The 17,355-nt window shown below is 40.3% G+C and overlaps 1 protein-coding gene across 1 annotated transcript; it reads right to left on the bottom strand.

Moving 5' to 3' along the window:
• Positions 1–226: 226 nt before the first annotated feature.
• Positions 227–889, bottom strand: LOC122413341 (uncharacterized). Its single transcript, XM_043423627.1, has one exon. The coding sequence runs from the start codon at positions 887–889 to the stop codon at positions 227–229; it is 663 nt and encodes a 220-aa protein (XP_043279562.1).
• Between the last annotated feature and the right edge of the window lie 16,466 nt (positions 890–17,355).

Raw genomic sequence — 17,355 nt, forward strand, 5'->3', positions numbered from 1 at the left:
TTAACGTGCAACTCTCTTCCCGGCACTCTTCTCTCGTGAAGAGAGGGGAGACTACGTTGTCGGATGTACAGCCACTAGGCGACGTTGCCGCTACGGCGAGGCGTAGGGGTGATGCCATTGGCTGATGCTCGAGAATTGTCCAGTGGAATTGCCCGTCTTTCGAATAGCATCGAAAGTATGCTGTTGTTGCGAGGTGGCCACAGCTACCCCCCTCCAAGCAACCGAGCTAGGTTGCGATAGTAAAAGTGACCTTTTTCTTTTTGGGGCCAGAATAGGTACGTGGAGGTAAATCGGGGCGAGGTGTAAGCACTGGAGGAGTAGCGGGAATTTGAATTCTCGTTGTAGTGGGTGGCGATACCACAGGTGTTGAGACGACAGGTGTAGGGGGAGTCGGTGTTACGGGATGAAAACTGGTAGGTAGAACAGGAAAAGTATCGGGAAGAGTAATGGCTTCGAAAAATACGGGTTTCAATCTTTCCGTGGAAATCGTTGTAGGTTGACCGTTGACTGCGACTTTGAATACGATGTCGGAGACTCGTTTGATGACTTCGTATGGCCCCTCAAATGGTTGTTCCAGAGATTTTCTTGCATTGTTTTTAACGAAAACGTGGGTGCAGTCGTAGAGACTTTTATGAAGGAAAGGCTTTCGTCTACTATGATGAACTGCTGGTACCGGTCGAATATTGCGCATGAAAATTCTCAGTCGTTGTGCGTAGATTTGATGATCGTCGTTGCCCTCGTAATCGACGAGAAACTCTCCAGGTAGGCGTAACGTCGTTCCGTAGACCAACTCAGCTGCGGACATTTTGATATCTTCCTTTACGCTCGTTCTTAAACCGAGAAGGACGGTTGGTAAGGTTTCGACCCAATCCGTTGTTTCGTGGCACATAATCGCAGACTTGAGAGAACGGTGCCAACGTTCTATCATACCATTAGAAGCGGGGTGAAAGGCGGTTGTCCTGGTACGCTCGCATCCGATGACCTTGATGAGGGCTTGGAAAAGGGCGGACTCGAATTGAGCCCCGCGATCGGTAGTTACGGTGATTGGCGGACCGTAGCGAGAGACCCAGCATGAGAAAAAGGCGTGGACGACGGATTCAGCGGTAATGTCAGAAATCGGAAATGCTTCCGGCCATCTTGTGAAACGATCGATTGCCGTAAAGCAATATCGATGGCCTTTTGATGCAGGGAGAGGTCCCACGATATCCAGGTGAACGTGAGCGAAACGAACGTCCGGTGTTGGGATATGCTGAGGTATGTGTCTATTGTACCTGGAAATTTTACTTCGCTGACAAGCCAGACAGGTACGAGCCTATTCGGTGATGTTCTTTCTCATGTGTGGCCACACGAACTTCGTCTGAATGAGTTTTTGAGTGGCTTTTCCGCTTGGATGGGATAAACCATGGACGGCATCAAAAATTTGTTTTTTGAGCGACATCGGGATGTACGGACGGATATTTTCACTAGAAATGTCACAAAAAACAGATTTTTCGGAATTATCGATTCGTATAGGACGTAAAATAAGAGCTGTACTAGATTCAAGAAGTTTCTGTAACTCTTGATCGTTACTCTGGGCTTCAACGAGGTCGTCTGTAGAAAAAAGCGTGGGCATTTGGAGCGTTTCGATCCTAGATAAAGCGTCGGCGACGGTGTTGTCGGCGCCATTTATGTGGACAATACTGGTTGTAAATTGCCCGATAAAATCCAACTGGCGTAGCTGACGAGGAGATGCTTTGTCGCTCCGCTGCTTGAAGGCGAAGACGAGGGGTTTGTGATCCGTGAGTATCGTTAATTGGCGTCCTTCGATCAGGAACTGAAAGAACTTCAAACTAGAAAATATAGCAAGTAATTCGCGATCGTACGTGCTGTATTTGGTTTCCGTCGGAGAGAGTTTTTTGGAGAAAAAACCGAGCGGTTCCCATTCGCCGTTGCTCTGCTGTTCGAGAACTGCGCCCATCGAGAAATCGGATGCATCTGTACGAAGAACGAGTGGGGCATTTTCGAGAGGATGAGCAAGAAGAAATACATTGGAAAGCTGCGTTTTGCACTCCAAAAAATCGCTTTCAGTTTCCGGGGTCCATTGAATTTCGCGTTTGTCGTTCTTTTTTTTGGCTCCTGCCAAATATGCGCTCAGCGATGCCTGCGAACGTGCTGCGTGGCTGATGAAACGACGGTAAAAATTAACGATACCAAGAAAACATCGAAGTTGTGAAATATTCTTTGGTTTCGGGAAGTTTATTAATGCTGCGACGCGATCCGGGAGAGGTCGAATTCCGAGTTTGTTTATTTCGTACCCGAGATAACTGATCGTTTCTTTCCCGAATTGGCATTTTGCGAGATTTATAGAGAGCCCGTATTTTTCCAAACGTTGGAAAAGAGTACGTAAGTGAATTTCATGCTTCGCTAAGTTTTTTGACGCGACGAGAACGTCGTCGATGTAGCAAAAAACAAAGTCCAACTGATATGTCACTGTGTTCATAAATCTCTGGAAAGACTGGGCGGCGTTGCACAGTCCGAAAGTCATTACACGAAACTCGAATAAACCGAAAGGAGTAATCACTGCTGTTTTTGGACGATCCGCGGGAGTTACCGGGATTTGATTGTACGCGCGCGTCAAATCGATTTTGGAAACGGTACAATCGCGCAGTCGGTGTGTAAAATCGTGAAGATGTGGAATAGGATATTTATCCGGTTCGGTAATTCCATTTAATCTTCGGTAGTCTCCACAGGATCTCCAATCGCCAGTTTTTTTCTTGACTAGATGAAGAGGGCTGGCCCACTTGCTTTTCGACGGATAACAAATTCCTTTGTCCATCATAAATTCAAAGTCCTTTTTGGCCGCGAGAAGTTTTTCTCCGGAAAGTCTGCGCGCACGTTCTGCGATCGGCGGCCCTTTGGTAATGATATGGTGTTCCACGTCGTGAGTGGGAACGTTCGTAAAAATAAAAGGTCTCGTGATGGAAGGAAGTTCGTTGAGAAGTCCTCGGAACGGGTTATCTTCGGCCACCGTAGAAACTGTTGGGACAGGCTCGTGCGAAATCGCGCCAGTGAAGAAGAATTTCGTGGTCGGGTCGATAAGACGTTTTTCTTTCAAGTCTACTAAAAGCCCGTATTTGCAAATGAAATCGGCACCGAGAATTGCGCGAGAAACGTCGGCAACAGTAAAGTCCCACGAAAATTTACGACGCAGCTTAAAATCGAGAGACACTCGTTTTTGTCCGTATGTATTTATCACAGAGTTATTCGCGGCATAAAGTTTGAAGGTCGAGGGTGTCGAGCTCACATCACTCACACACGCGCGCGGTATCACAGAAATATCAGCTCCGGTATCGACGAGAAAGTAAATGCCGGAGAGCTCGTCGACAATGATGAGACGGGATTGTTTTCGAGAGTCGTCGCAAACCGTCTCGATTTTCGGCGACAATATTAGTTTTCCGACCCGTCAATATTGCTAGAAAAAGTACACGGTGAGCGACAGTTTCGAGCCTTTAAGCCAAACCGTTTATGATAGAAACACATATCGCGACGGTTAGCGTCACTATTGTTATTGGCGTTGTTATTCTGAGCAGAATTATTCGGCCAAGGAGATTTCGATCGGGTTCGACTTCGACCGCGCTCTTGTTTTCGTGGATTACCGTTATTATTTGCGAATTGATTAAATCGATTCGTTAACGCTTCGATGCGCTTAATAATTTCGCTTTGAAACGACTGAGTCGTCGGGTTATCGACAGCGTTGAGAAGCGCGGGACGCTGAATGTCCATGATTTTATCGGCTAGAAGTGCGAGTTTATTTAAATCCGCCTCGCTTGATGCCGAAAGAATCGCACTGACTTGTTGCGGTAATTGCTCGATGAATAATGATCGAAGTACGATATCGTCGCACTGACCCGCTGCGATATTACGCATATGCTGCAGAAAATGTGAGGGTCGTTGATCGCCTAAGAGCTGCCCTTTTAACAAACGACGAATTTTACTTTCATTAGTTTCGGCGAACGAGGATAAAATTCGCTCCTTGATCGCATTGTATTTATCACGTGTAGCTTCATTTTGAATCAGGTCGGTGACGAACGGTAACACTGTCGCGTCGAGATTAGACAGCAGATAATGGTATTTCGTTTCGTCGCGAGTAATACCGGCTAACGAAAATGCGGCTTCGACTTGTAAAAACCAAACTGTCGGTTCTTGCTTCCAAAAGAGAGGTAATTTGGCGATTCTTGACATAAACACTGTCGGCGAGTGGTCGCCGGGAGTCACGAAGGAATCTCCGATTGTCGTCGCACCACCGCTCCCGTCGTCGGCCATTTCTCGTTGATATGTATCGCGAAAAATATGTAGAAATTGTCGCACGGCGTACTGTGCGCCAGGCGTCTCGAACCTCCGCGCACACGAAAAAGCGAGGATGCACGCGGATTATCGGGATATTCGTAACGCGCGCACACAATGATTTTGAGGCCCGCGTGGACTGCCGTGGTCACAGAATAAAAGAATGAATTTGGACGAAAACGAAAGTCGTATTTACTTGGTCACTATTCGCTATCACGGTCCGAGCGAAATTGAGGCGAGAGATAGATCGCGAACTCGAGTCGTGACGAGGAAAATAGTTCGCGGTAAAAGTCGGTTCTGGCACCCGTGACCAGAAAAGAAAACGCTTGCACGTGGTCGTACGCTAGTAAATCAACTCACCGATCACATCGGGGTCACCAGTGTGGGGAATACTGTGTTCGCTTAATTAAATCCCACAGACGAGTTAGAAGATAACATACGATATCTTTATTAACAGTCCAAAAATGTTCAAATATAATTTATTGTATCAGGTGATGCGGGAATGATGTCTCGACTCGTCGACCGTTAACGTGCAACTCTCTTCCCGGCAATCTTCTCTCGTGAAGAGAGGGGAGACTACGTTGTCGGATGTACAGCCACTAGGCGACGTTGCCGCTACGGCGAGGCGTAGGGGTGATGCCATTGGCTGATGCTCGAGAATTGTCCAGTGGAATTGCCCGTCTTTCGAATAGCATCGAAAGTATGCTGTTGTTGCGAGGTGGCCACATTGAATCATAGTGCTGTGAAGTTTCTAGATAAAACCCCAGGGGCTAAAATATATACTTTCTGCCCTCCGGGCCGAAAGTGGCAACATTCGCATTCCACCTGCGTCGGACAGAAAAATCGTATACACTCCACGGGAGTGAAATTAGACCACCTCAAACCGCGTGCTTATCACCCACGCCTTCGGCTCGGGTGACAATTCTGCCCGCGGTTTGAAGTAGTCTATTTTCCCTCCCTAGGTGTGTAATATACTATTCTCCACCATAAGATTGAAAAAAAATTATTTAGTTTTTCTTCCCGACTCAAGCTTAACCTTTAATGGACGGATCTGGTCGAATATCGACCACTAATTTGGTCGGGCACCGATTTCAGTGCCGAAAGAGTATAATATTTCTGCGCTGTCAAAACTGCACGCGCTTCATTTGTCTCAGCGGGAGCAATCAAGAGACTCCGTAGAGTCTCGGGACAAGTACATTGACAGCCCTGTCGTCTGCTGGCCTGAGGCTCTCGCCGAGACCACCGAGACTATCTTTTCTCTAAATAAAACGATTCGCGGTGGTGGGGGTAAAACTGGCATGTCATTTTCTAGAATTGCGGAGCCCAAGAGATGTTTTGTTAAGCGAAAATTAGTTTGGAGACTCAATTTCAAAATCTCTTTCGAATGAGCCCGAAACCAACACGATCAGTAGCGTAATTGCTGAGAAAAAACTTTGCACAGACTCAAGATTATGCAAAAGTTACTAACACATTTAGAAATTTGACATCTCTGTATATAATACCATCAAAGGCCTCATGTCCCTCGGTCTAACTTCGCAGCGGTGTCGCGGACTGACGTCACATGCCGAGAGCTCGAAAGTCACCAGCCGAAGTTTCACGTCATGTTGACGTTTGAGGTTATGATATTATGAAGTGCGTGCGGGATAACTAAAAATAATTTTCGTCATCTAACGAAGTGCATATTACTATTTATTTCGTTAAATTTTGTTATATATTAAACCATGTAGTCTGTGATATGTGTGCGAAAAAGGATATAAAAAATGCGCCATGCATATGTCAACGAAAACTTTTCAAGATTTCATTATTTTGTTCGACTGGAAATAAGCGTTAACTAAAATAATCTTTCAATTAAATCAGAGTGCGAGAAATATTGTCCAGTGTAAATATATCGTCAGTAGGCTAGGTTATATATATGAAGGCGTCAGATTATATATATGAATAAATACAACAAAAACACACAGAACTGTTAGAATGATCTTGTAAACTTTAATTGAATAAATGTTTTCTAATTTATTTCTCATGTTTCCCATATTTTGCTTCATATTCAGTTTGGCTCTGCCCTCTCCGATCCTTGTTTTCACTCCATCGGTTTGCAGCGGATCGATACATATCATTAATTAATTGCCTAATATGTGTCCTATGATTTTCTACTATTTCTTCATGCTGATTGTGGTAACGTGATTCAAGAGGTTTCCAGCTATGATCATCAATCTCACATTTTGTACATCAGATTCTCAAAACAGTTTCTGGTTTTGATATAAGTGTAGTTATTCTTTTTCCACCTAGTCTGTCGAGTAACAAATTTTGAAACTTATTCCAAAAAGTCTTTGGATGCTTTGTTTGCTGATCATATGAAAAGTCGAATCTTTGGAATGCAGTAGGCAAACACAAATTTTTACAACAATACTTATGAAATGACATGTATGTTGAGTATTCCCACTTTGCAAACTACAAATGTGGAATTATTAGTGAAAAGATTCATTACGCTAAGTCTACAGTTGCTCAGTTTTGGATGCGATCAAATATAATGCCTGCTAACATCCATGGGAACATACAGAATTTCTGAATACAATGTTCGGGGTGGGGTTCAAAAGTTAGAACGACTAAAATAGCGAACAGTCGATATTTTGAAAATTTAAAATTGATAATATGAAATTTCAGAATAATTAGAAGATTTATTTTCGACAGACTTTCAAGTAGATCATTGCTCAACCAAATATTTCTATTTTGAATGTGCATTTATTTGAAAATACTGTATTTATTTTAAATGCAGATAATATAGATCGCCTAATGTAATAAAATGTATATTTTCGAAATTCGAGATGGAAAGTGATTATTAATTGGAAAACCAGAACATACAGGGGAAATGAATCAAGAGCGAGTTGTTTGAATGAATAAAACTTCGATATACAAAATAGCGAACGTTTAAAATAGCGAACAGAAAAATAGCGAACGGAAAAATAGCGTACGTCGGCATAGCCACACAAATTTTTTAGGAAAATTTGAATACTCCGATGTTCAATAATGAACTTCTCAGTAATGTTTTGAAAATTTTCCATTATGAATCTCGATTGCTTACGAATAATGGCTTGCGAGAAGGGTTGGTTGAAATTCATAAAAATTTGTGAGGCACGCATTTTTCAGTCTGCGTGAATTGCAGTTTTTGAAAAATATATGTATTTTAACCAATAATAATGATTTTTACCTGCCGTAATAATTATAGGAACAAAAATCAATTTCATACATTAATGGATCTCTATAAAACTACTTAAATCAAAAAAAAACGGCATTTGGAAGCTAAAAATTTATATTGTTTTTCTTCAATCCCATTGCATTTTTTCATGTTTTGTCACTGAAAGGTGGTAAAAAAAATTTTCTACCGTTTTTGAATAATATTTTTCTCTTTAAAGAATCTTGTAGATAGGATGAAATTTTTACGGTTAGTTATGACTCTCATAATTTTTTGTTGGGTCAATATTGAAAAAAGATGCTGAGCCCAGAACTGAATAACAAGAAATTGGAAGTTTCTGAATATTTGTATAATGGTTTTTCACGATAATTTTCATGGAGGTTACAAAACTCGGAAATTGCTCGGAATTGTTGAATATTTTTATAGCCAGTAATACTTGGGTATTGTACTAAAATCTATACAAATATAAATAGAACACGACCAAATTTTTTCATGATATATTTTCTTTTCATCAACAACAAAAACTCATTTTCATCTTGAAAACTTGAACATTCGCTGGGCAAAAAAATCCTTCGAGGGGCCTCCGATCCTTCCGTCCTGCATACCGGACACCGTCGTCGAGAATATTCGTGCCACAGTTGATTGACGCATCGGAGGCAGCAACACCAGTGCCCACAAGGCAAATATACATGGGTTGCTCTCTCGAGCAAGCATACCTTACATAATGATTCTGTAAAAAAAATTGTAACAAGGAGCATACGAAGTTTAACACATTAACATTCAATTTGAAATATGTGGTAATGACATTGACGTTTCAGGATACACGAGAAAAATTAAAGCAACACGAATTGACTTGGATATTCGAAAACTGAATCTACTTTGTTGCCGTGTACTTTCAAAAATTCGTTATAATTCATTGGTATGAGAACAATATTCAATCTTCCTCGCGTCTAGTCGTGACTCTGAATCAATTGTTAAGATGGACTTTGAAAGATCTGATCCCTGCAACGTATATTACAAATTATTGGAATTTATGGACCAATCCATTAAAAAAATAAGCATTTGAATGTAAACACTGATGTGTACAGCATCCCGGACAAATAAGAACAAAGACCGTATTTCCCTCCAGCATTCAAACGGGTACTAGCAATACTACGGGCCACATTAACTCAGGAGAAAAGCGGCCTTATAGATTGTTAACGCTCGAAATAAACGCCGGCTTCACCGAGGGCCACGTTGACTCCGAAGAGAAGCGGCCCTATGGATCTGGTGCCTAATGGCAAGGTACACTACGTGTATCGTCGATCACTAAAACACCATTATTCGTTGAAAGAAGTAAAATTACATTACTTATCCGATTTGTCTAAGTTACCTTTCTATAATTATATTTATTCAAATTGTATAGATTGATTAAGAATTACGACCGCATTTCGACACCAAATTAGAGGAAGAACGAATTTTTCTGAGTAATATGCGTTGCAAGTATCTGTAACGGGTTAATTTTTAGAATATTATATCCATATGTATATTGCAACGTCAACAGCATTGTGTGTATGAGTCATTCTATGTCAATGAATTTGTAAACACATAACTTAAAGTTCCTTTATTTATATCCGATGCACATAACTGATAAATATAAGCTATATATTGCGCTTCTAAAAAAATACCCTGTCGTATTTTTCTTTTCGTAAAACTAGTATATTCTGTGGACTGGGCCAATAACAATCTATATTTTTTTCTCCAAAAAAATATATCGAGAATATTATTAAGAATATCGAAAAAAAAATTTGGAGAAAGTTAGAGCCCTTAATATTAATCTTAAGAAGTCTATCATTGCCGTTTTCGATTTTTATGCATGATTCGATGTTTTACGTCGACATTTCCCCCGAGAGGGTTGCCTCGCCCCTTCTCCGCTCACGGTGAGGAGAATCACGAGTCCACACGGCCCCGGGTGGGCTGGGCGCCAGGTACGAGCGTACCGCCGATGAAAATCGACTTAATTTTGCCCACTCGAATTGGAAGGTTATACACGACCCCGTGATTCCCCGCGCGACGAAGGATGACCCGACTACTCAGCTCGATTCTGAGTTACTAAAGGTAGAGGGGAGGGTACTTGGGGAAAAGACAACCATTCACGACACGAAAGAATGTAGCCGACACAAGTCAATGGATCCAGTAAATTATTAACAATTTTATTCACTGTTTAATGCTGACAAGAAATTCATAAGAAAACATGGGTAGAGATTACAGTGAGTGCCTCAGAACGAATCGGTAACGCGTAGGTAACATCCGCAGGGGCCGAAGGCCGTAGATAGAACGCAGGTCGAGGACAAACGGCGACAGGCACCGTAGGTAAAGCGCAGGTAGCCGGTAGCGAGTACCGGAGGTAAGGCGCAGGTAACCGGTAACGAGTACCGTAGGTAAAGCGCAGGGAAAAATTGAACAGCCGCGGAGGCTGTAGGTAAGCGCAGGTAAAATTTGACAGAAAGATATTATAATCGACTCAGTGCAACACGCGAGGGCAATACCGAGGACAAATCAAAGTAGTTCCATTACAACGAAGGGGTAACACGCGAGACGGAAGAGAGCGCACGTAAAATATTATGATAAACAAAGCCGGGGCTCAACGCCGTACGCCCCGAAGCGCGACGACGCGAAAGAGAGAGAGATAGGCAGGGCGCTAGCACACGCGCTAGTCGCCAGGTAATATGACGAAAAATGTAATAACGCGACGGCGAGAGACTTGAGGCGAAAACTAGGGAAACGAATAGACGGAGTCAGCAATCGGCCAAACAATATCGCTCCTGTCCTCGTGTTTCATCCCAGAAATATCCGCAAGACGACGGAGAAAGAGTCGGGGCGATCGCCGGCCGCGAGGCCGACAATTCCCTTCCACGATCTCTCGTCAGGCACAATCTACAGGTAGACGTCAGGGACTCGATCCCCCAGAAACGACATTATAAGAAAAGGGACTACAGACACGAGAACAGGCATGAAGAGAAACATGAGGAGCGGGCTTACCGAGAGATCCCTTCAAGTCAGGTAGGAGGCACCGTCCGCCGCGCTGTTCAGATGAAGACTAACTAGCACGCTGGCCGGTGCGCCGTCTCGGCACTTCCCCCTCTCCGCCGGGCCGCACGCTACGGGCCACGCTCTCGCGTCTCACGAGCGGACTTGTGGTTGCTCGCGCACCGCGCTTCCCGCGGCAAATACGAAAATCGAGCACGTGGGAGAGTTAACCTCTCACGCGCCCGGTTGTGGCTAACGCCGGAGTCAAAAAATGAAGGGTCCTGCGGGCAAAGTTCCCGACCGCGTTCGGTGGTTTTGTCGAGGCCCGGACACTGTTCCTCTTGGGGACTCGGCCGACGTTACCGGGGAGCCGGGGGGAGACCTCCCTCGCGACTCGGGGCGTCCCTTCGAGCCACGGTGGGTCCACTAGGCGCCACCAGGCAAAGATTACACCCCGACTCCCGGTGGATAATCCCGAGCCCCACTGGACGAGGCGCCGGTTGAACGAACTGTAGTGCCCGGGCGGACGACGGTGGACGGGACAACTCTCGGTTGTTTCGGCGAAGAGGTCACGGGAGGCGTTCAAGTTGGCCGATAAAACCAGCGTGATCCTCTGACCGCCCACTGGACTGAGCTCGGTTGTGCGGAGCCCAATCCCCGATACGCTGACAGGAAAGTCCCCGCGAACCCCACACAGAGAAATTGAGCACGCGAAAGCGCGACCCGCGCGCGCGGTCAGCAGAGGGGGGGGAGAGAGGGAACGAGATACTTCGGTGATCCCGAGGGAACTCCCACGAGGCACAGTCGCGAAACAAAGATTCGACCTCAAGTCCGTCGACGATCGACAAAAGATAGCATACGAGTAGGTACTACAAATGCGCGTCTCCCTCTCTTTTTACAGGCAATTCGTGATGGCGTGTGCGCAGGTAGGCGATAAATAATACAAAGGAAGAAATTCAAGAATTCAAGGTAAGGCAAAGTTAACGTTACGTGACGCAGCTAAAACTAAAGAATCTTCATCCGAATGAAACAGGCGGGCGGCGGGCGTCGGCAAAAGTATGGGCCGTATACCGGTCCACTGGTCGACACGGGTTCGTACGGGCGTGGCGGAGCGAAATGTCACGTCACAAGGTTTATCTCATTTTTTTTTATAAAGCATGAAATGTTTTATAACAATCTGTATTCACTTGATTTTAAAGTCAAGCCGCCTAACAATTTCCATGCACCGATTTGCAATTTACGTACAAGTCATTGAAGTCTTCGTAGCTCGTTTGGATCGTTTCTGTCCCACGCACGTATACAAACCATACAAAAGCAAAAATCATGAGGGCTAGGACGGTTTCAATAGAAAATAAGCGAAATAATACAAAAATATCTGAACATCAATATTAGATTGGGCTAAGATAGATTGAGATGATTTTTTCCATCATCTTTGGATGTATTTATGAAAGTAAACAGCGAAAGAAAAATTATAGATATCATGGAGAATTAATCAAAATACTCCATGCATCATGAACAAACGATGACGATCGGAACACTATTTCTTAGGTTGAAACATCGATAATTTACATAATACATGAAAGATGAATTGATATATAAGAGGGATTCTCTGTCGAATCGGTCACTTTTTTTCGACCATCTCAGATCTATCCCATAACTGATTATATCAAAGTACCACTAAAAAACACGCTATGTGAATTTTTTCAAATTTTTAAATTCGTAGTTTTAGAAAACGCCGTTTTTTTATCAAATGAACATATCTCGTATACTTGAAGTAACTGAAAAAAACGTTTTCACATAAAAGTTGTCGATTCGTGTTAGCTTTCGAGCGGACGACTCAAAATAATTTTTACGTTCTGGTCACGATGATTTTTTGCGATAAAAGGGGAGAATTCTTTTTTCTCAGAAACAGTAATTTTTTTTTGGCTGAAAAACTTACAGTGTTTTCCATTACGTCTGATGGTATCGCAAAAAAATCGCCAGAGTGGCACGGATCGAGATTCTAGGGTAAAAAAAAATGAAATTACACAAATTAATTTTTCCATATCGGTACCTTGATCTGTACCACTCTGGCGGTTTTTTAGCGAGATCACCAAACATTCTGAAAGACTCTGTATTTTTTTCAGTAAAAAAAGACTGGCTATTTATGAATAAAAAAAAAATAATTTTTGTGATTTCATTTTTTTTACCCTATTGGATTCGTGCCACTCTGGCAATTTTTTCACGATATCGTCAGACATACTGAAAAACTCTGTAATTTTTTCAGCAAAAAAAAGATGGCTGTTTCTGAATAAAAAAATAATTCTCCTTTTTTTCGTATAAAGTCATCGTTACCAGAACATAAAAATTATTTCGAGTCGTCCGCTCGAAAGCTAACACGAAACTAGAAGCTTTATGTGAAAACGTGTTTTTCAGTTACTTCAAGTTGACGAGATATGTTTATTTGAAAAAAAAAACAATATTTTCTGAAACTATGAATTTAAAAATCTGAAAACATTCACATAGAGTGCCTTTTAGTAGTACTTTGATATAACCAGTTATGAAATAGATCTGAGATGGTCGAAAAAAGTGGCCGGTTTGACAGAGAATCTCTCATATTACATATGTAATTCAATTGATATACACTGCTCAGTAAAATGAGGAACCAATCATTTGTTGTTCAGTCATTTTCTGGAGGTAGAAAACTATTTGAATAATTAAGAAATAATTAAGGTAAATGCATAAAACGACAAGATGAAAATTATAGAATGACGTGAAAGAACTTACACAGTCGCCGTAGTGTCGTACAAATCTTTCAATTTGTACCAGTGCATTGCTAGTGAATCAGACAAAGCCTGCTTGAACCAACCAATAAGCTCAAAATTCTCATCTGGCATGCAGTATTCCGAATGGGGGTACAAATCTTCTATTACCCCATGTACCAATTTTGCCGTACCTTGACAAATAGTTTTATTTTTACAGCGAAGATATCTGCGGAATGAAATTAAATGAAGCAAAGGTTCGCATCCATTGTTAAACTAAAAACGTTAACATGCAGTGCTCTCAAAGATGAAAACAACGAAAAATTCGTAATTCCTTTCAGTGTATTCCGAAAAGCTGTTTGACTTTCTAAGTTACATTACAGTATAAATACTTTGTTCATACGTCTTCCCATCGTGAAAGGACTATACGACGTATTTATTACGCCTAGATGAAAATAATTTCTGCAACTTGTAAATTGTACAGAGTTCATGAACATTTCGTATGGATCATTTAATTATTAACGAAATGGTCGAAAATTTTTGTCGTAATGTAATTGGGAAGGTGAAGAAACTTTTCGAATTTACACCATTGAAAATCTATCACACCAAGTTTCCATTTAGGATATTTGTTACAATTTTTTGTTTACCCAATATGAAGTTTTGAATATTGTCGTTTTTGGACTTCTATTTCACTGTTTTAAAATGTTTTTAGTCATTATTCTGTTCATTTGATTCTGTTCATTATGAAAATAATAATAAATCAAAATGCTTAGTTGGAGTCAGCTGATAGAATTTCTTCTATAACGTTTTTTTTTATATGATGAACATGTTGGACATTCTTTTGCTGCGTACATTATTGAAAAAAATGTTTTTTTGAGAGATTTCGGAGTTTGTAAGTCTTTTCCTCATTGCGCGACCGATGACGAATTAGTAGCGGGTAATTTATTTTCGCACAAATATTCCACTTTTGTTTGAATTGACTAGGCATTTTTGAAAACTTTTGTTTCATATCTTTCACCATTCCTAGTTGAAGCATTAATTAGCAGAGAAGTGGCTGAGCTCGAGAATCATGGAGTTTGAAGGCAAAGTTCAGGATAAGAATTTTTTCCCTTTTAATATTCTATTTATGAAATGCTTTTATAGAATTTGTTTCGAAATTTTTTCCATCTCCTTATAATAATTGATTTTTAAGAAGGTTCTGATAAACTTCTGCAAACCGATAAAATTTTTTTTTCTCCCAATTTCACTACAGATCTTACATTAGCTGCAAAAACTCCATGCTATTCGAATATATTTTTCTACATGCAAAAAGAATAAAAAAGATAAATCTTGAACAATGGTCTTTATAATATTTATACGGAGCTGCAGTCAGTTCTTTGCACAAACTACGACGTTCGATTGATTAGCGCAGTTGAAAGAGGTTTTTCTGATCAAATGTTCGGGTAAATAAAGTAAAAGACTTGATTTTTTATTAAGTGTACATTTTTTGTGATGTTAAGAAAATTCGATCAGCGTTAGTGTTATCGCATGATGAAATAGAGACAATGAAATACTCTATCTATGTAGATTTTATTTTTCCAACGAAAAAATTTTCAATAAATTTAAAATTAAAAGTTGCAATTTTTTTCTTTCGGGTTACTTCGTCTGAAGCGTAATAGGCTATAAATTATTTTTTGCATCGATTCTTCCAGTTTTAACCAAATAAAGTAAAAGATATCATGAAAAAATTCTTATATAACACATGTACTTTTATAACTGATCCGTTCGTTTCGAAAAAAAGCGATAGGTTGTCGATGTAATCTTGTACGATTTCCAAGGGTTTTTTTAAATTCTTAGATTTTCTTTCAGTTCTTAGGATCAGAGATAGGCAAAAATGATATTTTCGCGATCATTTTCGGGGAATATTAATCATTACGAAAAAATGTAAAATATTAGTTATTTTAATTCATGTTACAACAGGAATGAAAAGTCAACTGACTGGTATTAGCAGTGATGGGAGGGGAAAAAAAAGAAAAACATATTTAGCAATGAACAATAAAAAAAAAATTGGAAATGGTTTTTTCTCAAATAAAAAAAAAAGAAATGGGAAAAAAATATTTCTCAATAACTTGAAGAATAAAAAAAAAAACAAAAAATTCACAATAATTGAAGAAAAAAAATGAGAAAAATAATATTTCCCAATAACTCAATAAAAAAAATGAGAAAAACGATATTTTCCAATAAATGAATTAGAAAAATCGAAATTTATCATTTTTTTTGTGTAGTTATTTAAAATGATCTTTTATTCATTTTAATTTATCATTGAGAAATATCTTTTTACGGAAGTAGGGAGGGAAAGCAGAGGTGCGCTGCTCACTACGCTCGCGGTGCGATCCGCGGCGCGTGGCGCTGCTTGCGATCAGTCGAAAAACCATTGTTTGATTGTTCACCTCGCACGCTTGTGAGTGAAAATTCCACTCCGTTGAAAACTCTGTGACAAATTAAAGGTTTTGTGAAAAATTCTTTCAACGATAAATGAGGTAAGATATTTCTGTGTCTAAATGAATAATGAATCAAACCATTTTCGAAATAATTACCAAATAAAGTTTGTTAAACACCGCATTTTCCGAGCTCATCGTTCTACTATATTCTTTTGAGATTCAAGATTCAGCATTTTTTATTTGTTTTCATGTCAGAATAAATATCGCTAATGGACTTTATTTCTGGTTTTGTTTTCAAATCGTTTCGTCACAAATTGTTTGCAAGAGAATAATGAATGGGAATATATAATTTGCTTCATCTTTATCCGGTATTTTTTTGAAAAACTGATTTTTGGAGTAACCGATTCAGCATTGATTAACGCAATCAAAAATACTCCCAAGATCTCTAGTCTGAAATAGACAATTTTTCAAATATTAAGGTCATTGCAATAACAAAGCGTTCCGCGGTGCGATCCGTGGCGTTGCTTGCGGTCGGCCGAAAAACTATTGTTCGATTGTTCGTCTCGAACGCTTGGGAATTAAATTTTCAGTGAGTCTAACATGGCGAGATCTCGCGGCAAGACTGGCTTTTGATAATTGCAAATGCGAGTTAAGCTCAACGGATTCGAGACAAGACTGGCTCTTCGTTTGCTCAGAGAGCGTTATTGCGAATCTAGCGTGACGAGATACGAGACGAGACTGGCTATCGAAGTTTTTCAGTTTTTATAAGGTTTTAGTGAATTAGAATATTTTTATACAACTACTATTGTACAATGTAGAAGATAGTATATATATATATATGTTTATTTCTCGTATACGCTTATTAAAATTAGTAGTGTTTTATCGCCGTAGTTTCATCGTATCGATTTTGATAAATTGTGAATAGTGATAACTATATATTTTAGGAAAAACAATGAAAAAAACCTAATTAAATTTGAGAATGGCTATCGCAGTCTCTGCGTTCGGCCTTTTATACCCGTTCAAACAAAGAAAATAATAATAATAATTCGGGCTTTTTAAAATTCATGCGCGACTTAATCTCGAACCCGGGATTCCCGCTCTAAAATCTTTTATTGGTGTGGGGATTTCCCTCCTTAAATCCCAATTGGTCGAGTCGAGCTGAGCTCACATTTTGCATGCGCGAGAATTCAAAAAAATTTGATAAAACAAATTTTTTATTGTTCTTTTTCATGTCCTTTTCTATTATTTTATTTCATTTAAAATTATTTAAATTATTTTAAATTAATTTTCTCAACGAAAACATTTCCATATCACTTTAATTAATTATCCACTCATGATTACGTTTCTCCAACGTGCTTACCGAATTAGATCATCGCGCATGCGCACTGTGCACACTCGATCTCATAAAGAAAAATGTTCTTACAAATTTGAATAATTTTGACCTGAAATCTTCACCCATTTGTTCAGAATAATTTTTTCTAATAATTCGCATCATTAATTTGATCAAGAAAAGGATTATTTAATTATAATTAAATGAAATGAAAAATTCCGTGAATATAGGGAATTTTGATAAATTGAATTTGGGTTGGCAGTACTGAGAGCGCCTCGCTTTCCGAGCGGCGCTCTGCCAAATGACAGTTTTTCAATATGGCCGCCAGTGTAAACACCCGTA

This window comes from Venturia canescens, chromosome 7 (genome assembly GCF_019457755.1).
Source record: "Venturia canescens isolate UGA chromosome 7, ASM1945775v1, whole genome shotgun sequence".
NCBI lineage: Eukaryota > Metazoa > Arthropoda > Insecta > Hymenoptera > Ichneumonidae > Venturia > Venturia canescens.